General features: G+C 42.5%; 1 protein-coding gene across 1 annotated transcript in view; it reads left to right on the top strand.

Moving 5' to 3' along the window:
• Positions 1-14,320, top strand: part of PIP4K2A (phosphatidylinositol-5-phosphate 4-kinase type 2 alpha) — a 171,013-nt gene extending 156,693 nt beyond the window's left edge. The window contains exon 10 of the mRNA XM_025043459.1: positions 12,259-14,320. Within this exon, the coding sequence (XP_024899227.1) occupies positions 12,259-12,276 (18 nt within the window). The 3' untranslated portion in view covers positions 12,277-14,320. The remainder of the gene's footprint in view (positions 1-12,258) is intronic.
• Positions 14,321-14,833: the final 513 nt, after the last annotated feature.

Here is a 14,833-nt window from a genome sequence, read left to right as displayed (position 1 = left end):
GAAACTATCAGTAATATTTCGCTTTGGTGAAACCTGTCATGTTTTCTTTATGCCCTAATATATGATCACTTTCAGGAATGTTCGTACATACTTAGAAAGAAGGCACTCTACATTATCAGAGAGTAGTGTCTGGCATATATACAAAGGAGCCTAAGACCAAGGGGGCACAACCCGCCCCCACAATCACTGCGCATCCTCGGTTTTGTTCCACTATTCGAGGTTATATACACTTTTACATGGCCAAGAGACCCCACTGCTATCACATGCTATCAGTCACCCCTCAACTGCACTCAGATGTTGCTCTGTTGTCAGATCAAAGGCAGAGTTCTCACCTCTTTTCAATGACCTACAATTTGAATTTTCCTGTAGTCACTGACATCCTAAGCCTGGCCAGTGTGCAATCTTAACCCTGATTGGCAAAGTCCATATCGCAAAACACCTGGCACTCTGGTGCAGGCTCAGTGCCACCATGCAGCTCCAGCCCCGCATCTAAGAGAAGGTCACCGTTGCCACCATCTTGCCTGGCTGACCTTTGACCTAGATTGCCAACACATGCACAATCTTTTTACCTTTTAATAGGCACCCCTTGACTCTCATTACATATACAGTGACATATAATCTCATTCTATTTTCTCCTCTTTCTTTCCATTTTAAATTATGTTCTTTCTACTATTTTTTATAACAGATAATGTTTATATATTATTCTCATACCCATAAACCCACCCTTGTTTTAGCTTTGACTCTACAGTTAAATATAGAAAATACCATCAGTCCTTTCACCAAAGTTTCCTCAATCACCTTTGTTGGATGAAGCTTATCCTCTAGTATAAGAATAGGCAAGCTTTTTCAGTAATGTGCCTGATAGTAAATATTTTAAGCTTTGTGAGAATCCATTGAAATTAGTCAGCTGTTTGTAGTACAAAGCAGCCGTAGACAGTACATAAATTATTGGATGTGGCTACATGCCAACAAAATTTTATTTACAAAAATGGACGACAGGCTGGTTTGGTTTCATGCCCAGTTTCCTGACCCTTGCTGTGATGGTTAATTTTACATGTTGACTTGACTGGATCACCAGGGCCCCAGATATTTGGCTAAACATTATTTCTAGGTGTTTCCACATGAAATTAGCATTCGAAGCAACACACCCAGTAAAGCAGTGTGCCCTCCCCAAGGCAGGTGAGCATCATCCAATCTGCTGAGGGTCTGATTAGAACAAAAAGGTGGAAAACGGGAGAATTCCCCACTTCCTGCCTGGTTGCTTGAGCTGAGCCATTGATCTCCTCCTGCCCAAGGCACTCATGGATCTGTCCTTCGACCTCAGGCTAAATCACACCACTGGCTTTCCAGCTTGTGAACAGCAGATAATCGGACCTCACATAACACAGCCTCCATAACTGTGTGAGCCAATGCCTTACAATAAATCTCTTCCTATAGATCTACCCTGTTGGTTCTGTGTCTCTGGAGAACCTTGCCTTAATAGCTTCTTTAGGAAGAGCACCTGTGTATAGCAGTCCGCACACGAGTCTCGCACACTCAGGACTGTTGATCGATAGCCTTGGTACTTAAAGAATAGCTTGGCTGAATACTTTCCCTGGTTCATACTTTCTTTCCTTAAGTTTCTTGAGATTACTGTTCTACTATTGCCACTGAGATTATTTCATCTTTTTGCCTGAAGACCCTGAAAATTTCTTCTTTATCTTTAAAGTCTAATCATGTTACTAGACCTGGGAGGCAGCCTCCAATGATCCCCTGCCCCTGGAATTTATGCCTTGGCTTAATGCCCTCCCCTCAAGTGTAGGCTGGAACAGTGACTCACTTCTAAAAAATAGCATACGGCAAAAATGATGAGATGTCACTTCCAAGATTGGGTTACAAAAAGACTCTGGCTTCCATCTTCCTCTCCCTCTCTTGCTCTTCCATTTGCATACCGGATGGAATCCAGTTGTCATGTGGTGAGCTGACCTATGCAGAGGCCCACTTGGCAAAGAACTACATCACTTGCCAATAGGATCTTTAGCCTGCCCAAAGCCATGTGCATTTCTCCCTCAACTGAGCCTTCAGGTGAGACCCAGGACTGACAATTGAATTGCAGCTTTATGAGAGATCTTTAGGCAGAGGCATCCAGCTAAGCTGCTCCTGGATTCCTGGATTTCTGACCCACAGAAACAGATATAATAATTGTTTGCTATTTTAAGCTGCTAAACTCGGGGAGTAATTTGTTACACCACAATAGATAACAAATGCACTAGGCTATCTCAAAGTGAATCATCCCAGTTTCATTCTGAGGGTGTTAAGTTGTTCTTTAAAAAAAAAAAAATTGTGGTAAAAAATGAATAACATAAAACTTCACCATCTTAGTCATTTTTAAGTGTTCAGTTCAGTAGCATTAAGTACATTCACACCTTTATGCAACCAATCTCCTTTCATCTTGAAAAACTGAAACTCTATACCTATGAAACAACAACTCCCATATTCCACTTTCCCCAGTGCTGGTAACCACCATTTCACTTTCTGTCCCTATAAACTTGACTACTCTGGGTTCTTCATATAAGTGGAATCATAAAGTATTCGTCTTTTGTGACTGGCTTATTTCACTTGGCATAACGTCCTCAAGTTCATTTCTCCTCAACCCCAATTTCATCACTCCTTTCCCACAACCAAAAATATCACATCCTCTCCTAATTCTCTCTCCTAAAGATCCCTCAAATTCATCTACTTTTCTGCATGTCTACCACCTCGTTTAAGCTCCCAGGGTCCATTCAGTTACTCAGGACAAAGCCTGGGGACTTCCATTACTCATTTCTTTCTCTCACTACCACATCCACGCAATCAGCAGCTCCTACTGGCTCTTCTTTCAAACTATCTCATTCCATCAACTTCTCTTTCCACTGCTACCATTCTGGTCCAGGTTACCATCATCTCTCACTGAGTGGCCTCTTGCTACAAAGTATGTTCTCCTCTTCCTAAAAGGTAAATCAAAATATGTCACTCACATATATAAACCCTTCCATGGCTTCTGATTATCCTTAAAACAATATCTACACTCTTCCCATGGCCTGCCAGGCCTTAGATTGTCGTGCCCTCGCCTGTTTCTCAAAGCTCATCTGCCCTTCTCCCAGTGGTTCCCTCTCCTCCAGCTACACCTGATTTGCTTCTTTTTTTTTCTTCCTCTAAAAGCCAAGTTCTTCCCAACTTAGGGCATTCATCCTTGCTCTTCCCACATCCTGGAATGGCCTTCCCCAAGCTCTTCACATGACTCATTTCTTCTCATACTGAACATCCTATGAAAGGGAGGTTCTTCATTTCATTCTCTATCATCGTGTTCTGTTTATTTTCATTGTAATCCACCTGACAATGTGTAATTCTTTATATGTGTTGCTTGCTAATTTATTTTTGGTTTTCTCTAAGTACTCCGGTATAAGGAGAAAGCAAAGGAGCTGTGGGTGCACATAGGAAGGCATTTATGCCGTCTCTTGAGGAGACAGAGAGCTGCCAAGAGGAAGCGGTGCCATCTAGTTTGAGATCCAAAGGATCATGTGCCAAAAGGTGGGGAGGGAGATGGTGAGTAAGAAGGAACTGTTTTGGCTGAGAAAACAGTAGATAAAGAGGGTTGAGACAACACAGCACTTTAGAATGGTTTCCTGTGGCTGAGATGTAAATTTAGAGGTCAAGAGTAGACAGGAGGCTGAATTTGGTGGGTAGCACCCATCGTATGCCTATATTTGGGAGTGATGGTGTTCAGAACTTACTCCTTTGACACACCAATCCTTCTGATAGAAATTTGCCCTACGTAAATACTGAAACACATGTGAAAGAATGTCTGCACATTCAGTGAAGTTTGTAGTGGTTACAAACAGAAGTTAAATGTCTGGTAGAAGGGGAAGGTAAATAAATGAGAGTCTATCCAAAGAAGAAAACAGGGTGCCCAACAGCATATAGAAGATAATTCCATTTGGAGAGAGAAAGAGATAGAGAGACAGAGAGAGAGAGAGAGACAGACAGAGAGACAGAGAGAGAGAGAGAGAGTGTGTGTGTGTGAGAGAGAGAGAGATCTTTGCTCATAGTTACATAGACAATCTCTGGAAGGAAACATAAGCAGCCAGTGTCAGCGATTCCCTCTGGGAGAGGCAGAGGTGGGAAAGAGACTTCTAGATTACGCACCCTTTTGTATCTTCTGCAAATACAAAATACAAATTAAATCCTAACTCTTTAAAAGAATGATGGTACTGAAATTGAGGGAAAGGCTTCTGACTTTAAGAATTGTCTCTGTTGTCTCTTGGAGTACTCATTATCTCTTCTGGGAATTAATTCCCATCAAAATAAAGAAGTTATCCGGATTGACTGCTTCTACTTACATTTACTACAACCTTCTCCAAGTGGGAGATAGACATCTTGTTCTCAGACCGATTTAAGGTTTAGTCTCTCTGAACCTCCTCTGGAGTGGGGAAAGTGGTCAGGTGTTTACACTTCAAAAGACACTCACAGAAAACAGCGGGACAGGAGTCGTCTACGAAGTGGTCCAAACACACAGGGTTTAGTCTCCTTTCTCATGGTGTCAGTGCTCCTGGATAGTGCCACCCACATATTAAGCAGATAGGGTAATGCCTGGCAGCCCTGCGTTTACAGAGAAGGTTGTAGGTTTACCTTTAGTTAAATGCTCACTTCCACATTCTCAACACCACTGAGCAGATTTCCTAAGGCTGGTGCTGACTGGCTGCGCCTTCTCCCGAGTGAATCAAATCACAAGTGTCATTGAGGGTAGCAGATGTAAATTCACCTCTTCATTATTCTCTGAGTGAATGTCAATTCAGCATTTATAACTTTACTTGTAAAATATAAAATGTCGAAGCTTCCCCACCCCCTCCTCTTTTTTGTCACTTTCATTTCTTCACTTATTTTCATCTATTTATTGTTCCCCAACCAGAATTCTCACTGGGGCAAAAACAATTGAAACATGTGAATCAGATGTCCACAGCAGCCCTGATGTTTGTTCAGGGAGCAGCCATAACAATCAGCAGAGAGAAAAAGAGGGCTACTTGGGCAGCCTGTGCTGGGGCTGTCAGAGAAGGCGTCCCAGATGCGTATAAAACCCTGCTGAGACAGAAAATGCTGCCAAGAAACAAGATCTCTGGATGAATGGAAAAGGCAGACCTCCAGAATTTGATTATACAGAATTTGCATCATAATCTCTCATTTAACAAATTGTATTGAGCTTGTATGTGTTAAGCTTCATGTGAGCCACTGATGATGTAAAGGAAATAAGTGAACTAAAGGAGCTTACGGGCTAGCATGAAAGATAACTGTAACGTCATGCCAGACCGTAGGACCAGGGGAACCAAGGAGGCATGACCACACCTTGGGGGGGGGCAGGTGTGTGTCTTCCTAGCATACTCTGCACTTCTACATGGAAAGCCTCAAAGTTCCTTCACACGCTACCATGAGAAGGGCACAGACTTTAAAATCATTCAGATCTGAGGTTGAACCCCAGCTCTGCTGCATGATCCTGGATGGGCTTCTGAGATGCCATTTCACATTTCTAGAAAAGGGATAATAGGCAGCTCATATGCTTGTTTTAGTGCTTAACTGAGGTAACAATATGTTATGCGCTAGTTTTAGGACTTAGCACATAAGACGTGCATTTGTCCCCCAGATCATTCAGGACGGTTGGGTATTCATCAGATATTCTTAATTTATTAATTTAGAAGGAATAACTGAATCCATTCCCATACACTCATCTAACATTGCAGAGGCTGCATAGTTGTAAGAGATACATTAATGTTCTGTCTTCAGCCATGGTTTCCATTCCTTCCTAGTTATGGACCAAATTATCAGAAAACTGTCCTTCCCTCTAATTCATTCTTCCTTTCAAACTTCCTTTCTTATATATCCATATGATGCCTCAGAGCAAGGTCAGCTATGTCTACTTTAATATGTCAGTGCAAGGTCAACATTTTGGGGTTATGATTTTATTTGTATGTACAAGGTAGGTTCCAAGGTAGTGGGAACAAAAGGATCATCAAATGGGATCAGATTGTGCCCTAGACTAAGTGATGTCTTTTCAGGCCATTATAGAAAAACAAACAAACAAACAAATAAAAAACAGAGTGCAGAGAAGGTTGTAACTTCATAGAACTGGTGGCCCTACCACAGAAACCCAGGCTCTGGAGCAAAGGGACAGGAAACACTGGTGGGTAAGGAGTCCTAGCTGACTGTTCACACCACACACCAACCTTCCAATGAGAATTTTCTCCCAGGCAGATGACATGACAGATTCTCACCTCCAGTGACAGCAAAACAGCTTTGTAGTACCCGTTGGATACATAGCTCTGATGGGTTTTCTGTTGGGACTAGAATTTTATCTGAAGGTGTCGTAACAACATGTTAGACATATTTTTCTTCACCTTCACCTTGTCTCATTATCATCCAGCGACTTGCTCAATATCTTCCTGAAACCTTCCTCTCTGGCTAATAGCTTCCAGTCTGACTTTTCTTTATAGGTAAAAGAATATCTGGCAAAGTATTCTTTAGAGGATCTAAACTGTAACTCCAAAGAAAATTGGAATAAGAATTTAGGGAAAGCATGTTGATGTGTGTGTGTGTTCTCTGTCTTAGGGAAACAGAGGGCTGGAGAAGTAAGGGAGAATTATTCACAGTTTCTCGAATGTTGTGAATAAGTGACCCTTAGGTGTTTTACTAAATTTAAAAAAAAAAAAAAAGAAAAGAAATTTTCTAGGAATACTTTTGAAGAGCAATAACAAAGTTTTTAAAAAGAAAGAAAAAAAGATATCCATCCCATCAAATTTTAAATACAGTCAAGGTCACAGAAAGAAACTCAACAACACAAACTCCAAAACCTCGGTTTTTTGCTTGTGGCTTAAATCAGCCACTTCTTCTCATTTCCAGAGGACCCCTTTCTCCAAGCCCCCAGCCGCCCACTGTGGAGAATCCCACTTAGCAAAGGTCAAACCCATCTACAAGGGTCAATGCTGTGGTGGCCCCTGCTGCAACATTCTGTCAAAATTGCAAACATAGATTACATAACAGCATGTTTCATAATCTAAAAGCAAGAATGAAAATGTAACTAAAATAAATTCTTGTTTATCAAGAATTAAAGTTATCTGAAAACAAGAGTTTACGGAATGTTTTTGCTGAACTGTGCAATGATAAATGATGCCCAGGCACTGCAATATCCTAAAGGGCTTTACGACTCACCAAAGAATCACATAAATCTTGCTTGGATTGATCTGCATGGTGCGAATGTTGTGAGGACCTTAGAATACTTTTTTGAAATTAAGTGGTTCATTTAGGGCATATTAATCAACTTAATCAGAAGTCCCCATTTCCCAATCATTTGGCGGGTTGGGTTCCCACAAGATAAAGCATTGACTGACCTTTCTTCGTGATCATAAAGCCTTTCCTTGGGTCCATCCGGTCACTCATCCAAACAAGAAGTCTTTATTGACACCTGCATTATGCACTGGGAGCCTGCGGTGCTTGCAATTCTTCCATTCAACCAATACCTCCTCTGACCCATTTGTCCTTTTCTCTCCCTCTCTTTTTAATCACCTTCTTGTCTAGTCATTTGTGACAGAAGTTGTGTGAAATAAAGGCAGGCCCTGTTTCCTCCGAACGTCTCACAGATACACAAATTGACCATTAAACACTTAGGACTGAGACATTTCTACAAATGCATAACTTTCTACGAGAAATATTAGAGGCTTTAGTGAAACAAAGTATTCATTTATGCCCTGCTTCTAAAAAGTCTGTTTTTACGGTGATTTCATGCTCGGAAGCAGAGGCAGACATCACCTCATTTGACCACCACATGGGTTTCATAAATTCGCCCTCTGGTACCGCTCCTCAATCAGCTGTTGGAACCTCTTCCTGGCCAAAGCTGCTTAGATGTTACAGCATCTATCAAGTGCTTTTTTAAAAATAAACTTACTAGAGAATCTCACTGTCTCTTGATACTTCCTCAAATTAAGAAAAAGAATTCGTTGTGCATGAAATCTGAAATAATAGGATTACTTTCCGAGTAATTACTTAACCATTTTAACTCTGTGGATGATAGTCAAATGCCTCTTTTACATAGAACGATATTTTAACAAGGTGAAGTCAATTTTTTTGATGGTAGCACTTTAAAAGTGGCTCTTTATTTGCAAACAGTAAATATAAGCTGTATTCACCCAGACGCAAATTTTGCCTTTATTTTTTTTTTTTCCTAACTAAAAGTGTCTGGAGTTTCTGACAGAAGAAGCTGGTGCTTTCTTCCTTTAAATGACAACACTACTTTTAATTTTTTTTCCTTTGAAATCCATTCCTCACTAAAAAATGTATTCACATTCATCTCTGCTTGCTTCACCAGGGACTACAAGGCATTCGTCGGCACACGCTGACTTTGCTCTGTGTCTTTGAGTTAGTCTGTCTCCCTCCTCCAAATCTTAATATGTGTTCAGTTGGAGAAACTGGTCAAGTTATTTTAAGGCATTTAAAAAATGTGAAGTGTTATCACGGGGCAAATAAATAACATTGCTGAGTATGGAAAGATCAATGAAACTACAGCGAAACTCATTGCCCCTGAAGTACTTAACCTCACCATCAGAGGCTGGCGTGGAGAGTGGCTGGGGAGAGCAGTTTGCTTGGTGAGGCCACACCACTTCTTCGAGAAAATCGTCTTGTATGTTTTCTGTATTTAGCTGCAATGAGATTGTTTTGCCGATAAACACTTTTCTTTTTAGTTTTTTTAAAATTATTTCTTAAAAATCATATTTGGCGTACAATATTATATTAGCTTCAGGTGTACAACATAGTGATTCAACATTTGTATACCTTATGATCACTCCTGTAAATCTAGTAACCATGCATCACTATACATAGTGATTACAATATTATTGACTGTATTTCCTGTGCTGTACATTATATCCCAGTGACTTATTTTATAACTGGAAGTTTGTACCTCTTAACCCCCTTCCCCTTTCCCATTCATCCTCCCACTTCCTTCTTTCTGGCAACCATCAGTTAAACAGTAACTCTTAACTCATTTAATAATGATTTTTATTTACGTCTCTGAATCTGGCCTGAATCAGCCCATCACACTGGGACTTAGAACAATCTGAAAAGAGTCCTCTGTGGGGAGCTGATATGTCATGATATTACTTTAGACATCTCTTCTGATTTTTATGTGAAAGTCTTAATAACATTCTTGGGAAAAGGTGGTTTTCCCTGATTTCCAAAGACAGCAAACGAGTCACACAGAGGCGAAGGGTTTCTCCAGCATCACACAAGAATCCTGCGGCTGTGGTGAAGGTTAGAATTTGACGTTTCTAATTCCTAGTTTTCAAATCTTGTTACGAGAACATGCTCCCTCCCTTTAGGCCAATAAGTCACATTAACGCAGGGACTGATGTTGCTATTCCAATCTAATCATAAAGGTCACTTTTGGTGATAGGAAAAGGACACGTTTGCATACATCACCCGTAGGCTATTGTCCCGTGAACACTGCCATGAGCTAAACAAAGGCTCCTTCACTCAGTGTAATCACGGGGGACTTCAGAATTCTTATCTGTCTTGATGGTCCTGAGTATACTGCCTCTGTCACAGTGTAAAAATACAGCTGTCAGCTCAAGACAGGTTTGTGTTACTCTAAATGCCACAGTGTGTGTGTGTGTGTGCGCGCGCACATGTGTGCGTGTGTGTTTATGCGTGTGTGTTTTATCAAAGCCATTACTATAAACAATCATTTTTCCCCTATAACCCTCTCTCTAATTCCTAAGTTGAAAAGGGGAGGGGAAGCAAGATGACTCGCGCTGGCAGAAATGTGTGGAAGCTGTGCAAATGTGCATAGTGGTTATTGTGAACTGCAGGCTTTGCTTTGGTTTGGTTTTTTAGCAGCTTCTCGCTGTTGACAGAAAACAACTCCTGACAGATGAGCAGATAAACGTCACTGAAAAACAGAGGAAACTTCTGTCTCTTTTCAGCTTTAGCTATGATCAGTGGCAGCCGCTGCGCCCTTCCCCCGAAGCCTGGGGCCACTGGACACTGAATGCGTCCATCTTCCCTTTGACCTTTCCTCACTCAGCATCTTTTTTAACATCTATTTCCTACCAGTCTCCAAGCCCTGTGCTAACCTTCAGACTTGGGAAAGAACTGGATTGGCTGCTGCCACTGGAAACTTTTCTCCATGAATGCTTTTTATATGGCTTTGGCAGGCACATGTGTACCAGTGGAGAGAGAAATCCCGCTGGCGAGAGAAAATAAAACCTTAACGTAGCTATAATGGCCTTGAGTGATGTTTTACATGCTATGCTTGCTCAAGATTTATGTTAAAATCAACCTTGCAAAAGAGGTTTTTAAAAAGTCTCCTAGGCTGCCAACATTTAAACAGCTCTTTCTTTACTATCCAATGACTGTTGGTTTAACAGCCTAAACGACCTAGTACAAACTCGCCGTCAAAGACCTTGCAGGCCGTTCTAATTTCACCAAGTAATTTTTCATTTACTTTACAGATATCTGTTCTTTTATCCTTTTCTTTCTTCCTCTCTCTTCCTCTTCTCTGTTTTCTCCTTTCCCTCTTATTTATGTTCTTTCTGTCCAAACTTAGGAGGGATCCAAGAGAAGTGATGCTAATTAATCCAAAGTCACTGAAATTAGTATTTTAACTTCAAGACCACATTTGGAAATGCTCTCCCTTTGCCCTGAAGTCCCTCTCCAAGGACGTCGCTGCCAGGCCTGAATGGTGTTGAGGATCTCTCCAGCATCACTAATTGCTGATGGTTTTTTCCTGAGTTAGCTAGTTGTCCATTTTCCTCGCACCCCTGCTCCCAGAGCAACTCACCACTGCCGAGCCAGTTCTGCTGCGGAGGTGTGGGGAGGGCCAGGTCTCTTAAATGCGGACCTCTTTCTGCTCCTATTTCCACCATCCAGGACTTTTGCTCTGAGAAAAGGAAACATCTTTGCATATGCATAACTAGATGATATTTATATCTCCCTTAGCTGGCTAATTAACTTACCTGGCAACTTACACTTTTTCAATTGCTGACTCTGACACCTGCCGAAGAAAAATTACTTTCCACACGTGAAGCTCCTTCATATTGTTTAGAATACACCCAACTAGAATGAGGACTGTGTCTCTAAGAAGCCAGTCTAACAACAAACCAAGGATGTTTTCTTTCTTTTTTTCTCCTTTTTAACGTATTCATCATGAAGAGGCCACCTGCTTACAGCGTGGTACGCAGGTAATCAGTTTTCATGCTGATGCAGCACCTCAGCTGCCCAGTAAGTGATGAAGGGCCACAAACTACCGAGGGAAAATGTGAAAGGGAAGAACTCAATAGCCATCTTTAAGGAGGAAGGAAGTTGCCAGCTGTTTCCCATTCTGAGCGGGTACGGGAGAGAAAGAAGCTGAGGTAGTGATGATGAGAGAGAAGACAGACTTGCCAGGAAACAGGGGTCCAGGACTGAGGCTGTAACACTTCCTGTGGGAGCCTCACCAGGGACTAACCGGTCCCCATCAGAAGGACCAGATGAGGCCCCTCCAGACACAGGGTCCTATGCAGGGACTCTGGATCCCTTGTAGACTAGGCATCTTCTCGAGTTTATTTGATTTTACAGTGTTTTATATTTGCTCTAACAGCTTATAAACAAAAAGGTGACAGTGAAGACCATTAAAACACGAGAACTACCATGCTACCCTGGCCGACAGCTCCGCGTCCCTCACTCCACCAGCTGTGTGCTATTTCCAGCTGTCTGAAAGGCAATAAAGCCCACATTGCCTAAGGGGGATCGTCACAGAACATTCTGCACATGGGACCCTCAGGTGGGGATTTTGTAGTGTAAGAGGCGAAGATGGCCATTTCCTGAAATTATGGCAGTTCCAGAAAGGATGGTTGTGCCCTCTGAGGACATATTAAAAGTGCAGTGCTGCAGAGGGCACCATGTGACCTCACAGTTGGAACAACCCCCACCTCAGTCCCTGTGCTTATCCTCCCCACCCCCGCCCCGGGGTCTCGCCCCACTTCTACCAAGCTGAGCAGAACTTCGCACAAGTCCTTCCCGGGCCTGGTGACCTGCCTACAGAGAATAGTTTGAGGTGATCATACTCATAATTTTACAAGATGCCCACTGAAAGTCACATTTCTCAGGTATCTAGGAACTCCTAGGTGTCCAGTAAACTCTGCATCACTGTGCCGATGTTAATTTTTCTTATCTGATGGATAACTAAGGTGGTCAAATAAAACTAGATTTGTTCCACAACAGCTTTGCTCCTTTTGGTGATGAGGCCAGGACAGAAAGAAAACCATCTGGAAGACCACATGTCATCAGAAACAAGACATAAGGTATCAGCAAGGACACAGACTTGGTGGGGACGGGAGACCAGGTTGGCTGCTAAAGGAGTGAAGATTTCTAGGAGGTCTAGGAGCCCAGAAAACTACTGCTGGTTATGGCAAACGCTGAAGATGGCTTCTGGCCTGGCTCAGGCTCCCTGCCCTCTTGCTCAGTCAGTTATCAGAATCTTTTCCTAAAATGCTGACCTCATCATGTTACTTCCCCGTTAAAAATAAACAAGGCTGCTCCCACCTTCCTCCAGCCCCTTACCAGTAACAAAAAATTCAATCTCCTTCACCAACTACTCTAGAGCTTCCCCCGGTTGGCCATGGAGCCCTCCAGTCACTTGTGCTGCAGTTCTCAACAGGGAGGGATCCTCTGCTCTAACCAGGACCTAACCACCCGAACAGGCCAGACTAGGTCCACCTTTCAGTTCTGTGAGCGGAAACTCGGCAACCAGAAATGCCTTCCTCTGTATTTCTATTTATCCAGTTACACTTACTCCCCGCGGCTTTGCCTGAGTGTTCCACCCACATTCTCCCTTCCTCGGAGCCATTCTGCCATGGTGCCCTCAGAACCCAGCTGAAGTGCTTGCACATGTGAGTGTTTGATAAACACTTTTGAATGAGTGAATGGCTTCGATGGACAGAGGTGAGAGCTAAGGCCCATTCAGTGTTGCATCTCATAGTCTGGGGCTGAAGGCATTACTGGCTTCTCTGTAAATGAAAGTGAAGTGCCCATGGGAAGACTGTGCACAAAGTTGGGTTTGAGAGCATGCAAGAATCAGAGGTAGAAATTGAGGGGTAAGTCAACACTGGACAACTCTCCCCACACAAGTATAGAGAACCTAAAGGTCATTACAGAGCTGAGAGTCAAAGCCAAAGCAGTAATCAGGGACATGGAAGACCCCAAATACAGGAAGACTTTGATATGGGCAAATCCTGCCTCAAGCATGAAATATTTTATACTCTGCCTGCTGTTGGAAGAAGATAAAACATTCACAACAGTATAGCAACCTGACATATGAGACAGATCCTAATACCCAAGCAGTCATTTAGATGGATTTATTCATTCAACTAATACTTACAGCTATAGATTGAATGTTTGTGTCCCCCACCCCAAATTCATGTTGAAATCTAATCCCCACTATGACAGCATTAGAGGGTGGGACTTTTGGGAGGTGATTAGGTCATGAGGCTGGGGTCCTCATGAGTGGGATTAGTACCCTCATAAAATAGATCCCAGAGAGTTCCCTCAGTCCGTCTACCACGTGAGGACACAGCAAGAAGTCCGCCATCTATGAATCAAGAAGCAGGTCCTCACCAGACACTGTATCTGCTAGCACCTTGGTCTTGGATTTGCCAGCCTGCAGAACTGTGAGAAATAAGATTCTGTTGTTTAAAAGCCACCCAGCCTGTAATATTTTGTTATAGGAACTGGGACTGACTGGGACATATACTGACCACCTATACCATTGGCAGAGACCACACCAGCTGCTGCAGATAGGAAAAAAGTTTCTATCTTCATTTAGCATGCATTCTGTTGTGATTTGTATGCTACCTTGAAAAGGTGTTCATCATTTCCAAAAAGTTGGAACATTTTTAAATTGTCCACTGAGCAACTGAAGTGCCACTTTTGTATAGTAATCTGAGTTGTTCCAGGTCTTATAGTTGAAAAATGATTTAATCTATTGGATGTCCTACTGGGGCACTGAGTAGGCAACATGGGTATTGCCACTTGACCTTTTCATTCCAGTCCCCCCTCTCTGTGACTCAGCTCTCTGTTGGTGCATGAACTGGAATTCCCTGAAAAGTTAACTCATCATATAACACAACTCAGATCTTGGTATAATCTTCAGCTTTCCTCCTCCTGATCCACTGTGATGATTGTGTACCCATGATGATAGTGGTCTGAAACTGAGTCAACGAGTCAACGAGGATCAACAGCATCATCAGTGTTTCTAAATAAATCTGGAGATTTTAGAGAAGTGACATTTTGATCATCAAGTTTCAGGTGTTTTTATTAGTTCGGGTGAAATCCTCCTTTTGCGCGTTCTCAGGAGTACCACATACTCTCTCCCTCACGAGACTAACAATAGTTGAAGTTTTACATTTCTGTGTGGTTATTTAATTAATGTCTCCCACCCATTAGACTGTGAGAGTCATTAGGGTAGGCACCATGTCTGTTTTATCTCACAGTTTTCTCTCTGAGCCCAACATAGTGCCTGGAACATAAAAAGTACTGTACAGAGATCTGTGGAGGTGTGAGGGGCCCACGATCTGCTGCTCTGCCTATTCGATGAGGAGCAGCACCTGGCCAGCAGCTCTTTCAGCTTCCACCAAATTTCCTGCCTCAACTTCTCTGAGGCCTGGACTGGGTGTACATGCAACTCCAAGGCAGAAGGTGCCAACTCTTTCTGCAGGTCTCCTGTGACTCAAGGTCAGGGTTAGTGAGAGAAAATGCAGGTTCCAGTTTGTCTCTGTGGATGTGTTTGTTCTCACTTTTT

This window comes from Pteropus alecto, unplaced genomic scaffold (assembly GCF_000325575.1).
Source record: "Pteropus alecto unplaced genomic scaffold, ASM32557v1 scaffold11, whole genome shotgun sequence".
Taxonomy (NCBI): Eukaryota; Metazoa; Chordata; class Mammalia; order Chiroptera; family Pteropodidae; genus Pteropus; species Pteropus alecto.
This window is presented reverse-complemented; position numbering and strand designations above follow the sequence as displayed.